Source organism: Poecilia reticulata, linkage group LG9, assembly GCF_000633615.1.
Source record: "Poecilia reticulata strain Guanapo linkage group LG9, Guppy_female_1.0+MT, whole genome shotgun sequence".
Lineage (NCBI taxonomy): Eukaryota > Metazoa > Chordata > Actinopteri > Cyprinodontiformes > Poeciliidae > Poecilia > Poecilia reticulata.
Genome location: NC_024339.1, coordinates 19,725,097 through 19,729,236, shown reverse-complemented (window position 1 = coordinate 19,729,236; position 4,140 = coordinate 19,725,097). Strand labels below are relative to the sequence as shown.

Below are 4,140 nucleotides of genomic sequence, written 5' to 3'. Positions count from 1 at the left end.
TATATAATCACAATTCAAACTAAGGTAAATCTAAAAACTGAGCAATAAGAATAAGAGACTGCACAGTAAGGACACCATGTAAAAAAAGATATGTGGTCAACTTAAATATTTATTCACTCTTGTGCTTTATTTAACATATGTAAATGGTAAATAATCGTCTCCTATTAGCACATCACTTAATTGAAGGAACACATAATTGAAACTAACTAACTAAGCGAGCAAAAATAAACAAACTCTACTGAGGTTTGTATGTACACAACTAAATTTAAAGTTTTATGAGTATCTTAAAATAACTGAAACTTTTTTAAAACAACTGAAGGAAATGGTGTAACAACTGTCAGCTCGTTAAAAGCCACGTTGGAATATGTTGAGAAAGAAGATGCGTTCCGCTCGCCTGTCGGAAGACGTGGCCCATGTGACATCAATGACACGGCCCTTTTAACATTTTTGACCAATGAAAGCGACAGACAGGCGGGTGTTTTACCAAAGACAGCCAATCTCTTCTCACGTTTGTAATACGTCTTCGTAGCTTTAGTTACATCCGGGTGAAGACTTTAGGTGAGTCGGTAATTCAGACTGAGACCAAATACTGAATTAAAAACATACCGTTAAGTTTGTCTTGACTTGTTATACATTTATATGTATAAAACTACGAGTTAGTCAACAATATAAAGTCCGTGAAAATTAGAAGCTGCTTTGCGCTTCTAAATTACGTAGCTCAGAAAAGTGGCTAGTTAGCTTTAAGCTAAGCGTTTACTTCTTATATCAACGTCCGGGTCTGTTTTAATCACCGTTAAAGTCCTGTATCTCCCAACGTTTTTACAGGTTTCGACATTATGTTTATATGTGGTTGTTTCTTTAATGTTTAGGTTATAGCTATTAGCTGTCGGTGTCCAGGATGTTCAGGTCGCTTCGGTTGCTGCTGCAGGTGCTATGGGCCCAGCTGCTCTGTGGGTGGGTAATGGGCTCCGAGCTAACCTTCGAGCTGCCCGACAACGCCAAACAGTGTTTCTACGAGGACATCATCACCGGTACCAAGTGCACGCTGGAGTTTCAGGTATTCATAATTATGATGGTATTTGTCATATAGCGGCTTTGTAATTGATTTTACCTGTAAGGTTTTTATTAGTATCTAATAATGTTATTTAGTTGAATTGTTAACTAAATGCATAGAAAATTTCCATCACTGTGTGGTTTTGTTGTCTCTTTTAGGAGTAAAAACACAGCTAAACAGATGAGGTCTGAGCCTGTATGCAATAGATGGGAGAAAAACACATAGTTGGTGGCAGTATTAGCCCCTTTAATGGCTTTATCTAGGAGGGAGATTAGTTTAAATACAGAAAGACATGGCAAAGTATACAATCGATAAGGAATAGATAAAGTTGTTGGCAGCTACAACTAAGCCAATGGCCCCTTCCTGGAACGTGAAGAAGCTAAGCAGGGTTAATTTGTTATTTCGCATTTTTAATCGATTGTAATGTGACGATGCACATTGATAAACAAGGAAGCACCATATAAWTGTAAAAATAAATAAATAAAACTATACCTAACAAGAAACACAAATTTAAACTCAAGAGTTGGCAAGAAAAAAATGAGACAAGTGCTTTCCAAAAAAATGTAAGTAAATTATGAGATTATAAATTTCTCACCTGTGAAAGGTAGTGTATCTCTCAGGGCTACTAATGGAAAATTTTAAGAATCTTAGTGTGTGGTTTATGAGTGATGATGGGAGGAAGTGGGAGACGAATAGATCGGGGCCTAGTCTGCAGTAAGATGGCCAGTAGTTTGATCTGTCATGTAAAAAAAAAAAGAAGAAGAAGAAGAAGAAGCAGCAGCAACAGCAGAGCCAAAAAGCAAAGGTCTCAGTTCATGAGTTTGTCTGTTTAAACTCTCACCTATTGGCATGAGTCAAGAGCAAGAACATTTGATTCCAGATTCAGATGGTTGAAATGAACTTTCTTAGTAGGGATTACTAAACTCTGCCTTGGAGTTGGGGCGAGGACTTCCATCTCAGAATATTTTCAGAATTGGCATGCTCTGGATTGACACAGTATTGACTTTAATCAGTGTGATGGATTATTGAATGCAGAGAACACTCCTATTCTGTCATAGAATTGCTTTGGGGCATGATGAAGTCAGTATATGATGTATCACTTGCGCTGAATATGTAAAAACATTAAAGTTTCTATAAATCTAACAGATTTGTTTTGGACAGTCATTAGTGAGTCCATGGAGTTAATCTATCAAACACAATACCTAATCAAATCACTATTGTGCAATAGGATGTTGCTTTTGTTTAAATAAAAAAAAATTATTTTTTCTTCTTCTCTTTGTTCTCCCAGGTTGTAACTGGTGGCCACTATGACGTAGACTGCCGCCTAGAGGACCCAGACGGCACTACACTTTACAAGGAGATGAAAAAGCAATACGACAGTTTTACCTTTACAGCTGCCAAGAATGGCACGTTCAAGTTCTGCTTCAGCAACGAGTTCTCCACTTTCACGCACAAGACCGTTTACTTTGATTTCCAAGTCGGTGATGATCCTCCCCTCTTCCCCAATGAGAACAGAGTCACTGCTCTCACTCAGGTGAGTGTTAGGTTTGCTGATGTATAGCACAGATTGTAGCTATGTGGATAACACTGACAAAATAATAATTCAAAACCACCATGTTAACATTAAACTTGGTCTGGTAGAAGCCTGTCTAGAAGAATAGACTGTTATCACAAGAATGATGACAACAGTCAGAATGTTGTTTTTATCCTTATTATTTTACTTTATGCTTTCTATATTATATTGATCACTCATGTTCAGCATTGTTTCAGCAGTGGTTTATGTTTAGTGTTTTATAAATAAAGTTAATGATTATGATATTCATATAACTGCATAATACATTATTAAAATCAAATAAATATATTAAATTAGCGGCTGAGTTCTTCAGCAGTGAACTTGAAAACCTAAAAGAGGGAAACAAAAATCTTGCGATCATCATTCAGCCTATTGGGCTGCATTTCCTAAATTATTTGTGTCCGAATGTTCCTACAATGTGTTTTTGTTGTCAAAGGGGCAAACCCCCAGAAGCAGCTATGTCAGAGTTTTAAGTTCTTCCCCGTTTCATTTTCAGCTTATTTTGAATATTGAAAAACATTTCTGTTCCAACTAAATCTCCTAAATCAATCTGCCTTCAATTCCTTTACTTGTACCAGATGGAATCAGCCTGCGTGTCTATCCATGAGGCCCTGAAGTCCGTCATAGACTACCAGACGCACTTCCGCCTCCGTGAGGCCCAGGGGCGCAGTCGGGCGGAGGACCTGAACACCCGTGTTGCCTTCTGGTCTATCGGAGAGGCCATTATCCTGCTTGTGGTCAGCATCAGCCAGGTGGTCCTGCTTAGAAGTTTCTTCTCGGACAAGAAGACCACCATGACACGAGTTGGATCGTAACAGCGTTTGGGCTGCAGGACCTGGTTCATCACTTTTTGTTTATATCTGAGCAGGTGTGCATAGCATAGAGTGAGTAAGAACAACAGTGCTGATGCGAAGGTTTGCTCATATCAAACATTCTGATATTTCCTTCCTGATTAGCACTGTGGTTCTTAAAAACTTTACGAAAATAACTTTTTGGTGGCAAAAATTGTGTTGAGCGGTTTAAGTAAGGTGACAGGAGGGGCTAGATGATGTGGTTATTAAAAACAGGTCAAGCTGGCCTGTGGTTAAAACAGACCTTGTGTTGTTATGTTCTTGTTTTATTTGTGTTTTTGTTGTGTCCATCTTTTACCCTTCACTATCTGCTGCATTTTTCAAAGTGCAGTTTGTAGAAAACAAAATTTACTCAATGTTGGGATTTTATGGATATTTCTCCATATCTTCATCTCTGGAATCACACTTGACGCACTTGAAGGCGGCTCTCCACAAAGATTTTATTTGGTAAAATAAAACCCTTGTTTTATTTTACCAAATCTATTTGCTAATAAATAAATAAATCTGTTTACCGTACTAATGGAATAAATACATTAATTTATTCCATTAGGTGAGATAAAGAAAATTGTTTTGGTTATTGTCAGCTTTTCATTTTAAATAAGTCATTTGATAGGATGATGCCAGAAAAAGACCATCATTCATACTAATTTAACACCCCTGCT

The 4,140-nt window shown here is 37.5% G+C and overlaps 1 protein-coding gene across 1 annotated transcript; it reads left to right on the top strand.

Moving 5' to 3' along the window:
- Positions 1–456: 456 nt before the first annotated feature.
- Positions 457–3,721, top strand: tmed7 (transmembrane p24 trafficking protein 7). The gene is made up of 4 exons (XM_008418433.2): positions 457–558; positions 870–1,057; positions 2,343–2,588; positions 3,206–3,721. The coding sequence occupies exons 2-4, from the start codon at positions 899–901 to the stop codon at positions 3,440–3,442; spliced, it is 642 nt and encodes a 213-aa protein (XP_008416655.1). The 5' UTR covers positions 457–558; positions 870–898; the 3' UTR covers positions 3,443–3,721.
- Positions 3,722–4,140: the final 419 nt, after the last annotated feature.

Bases quoted from the DNA above. Each gene is read 5' to 3' on its own strand.
- tmed7 (XM_008418433.2), top strand. From the start codon at position 899: ATGTTCAGGTCGCTTCGGTTGCTGCTGCAGGTGCTATGGGCCCAGCTG. The intron at 1,058-2,342 runs GTATTCATAATT...TTGTTCTCCCAG, and splicing joins AGTGCACGCTGGAGTTTCAG to GTTGTAACTGGTGGCCACTA. The intron at 2,589-3,205 runs GTGAGTGTTAGG...TACTTGTACCAG, and splicing joins GAGTCACTGCTCTCACTCAG to ATGGAATCAGCCTGCGTGTC.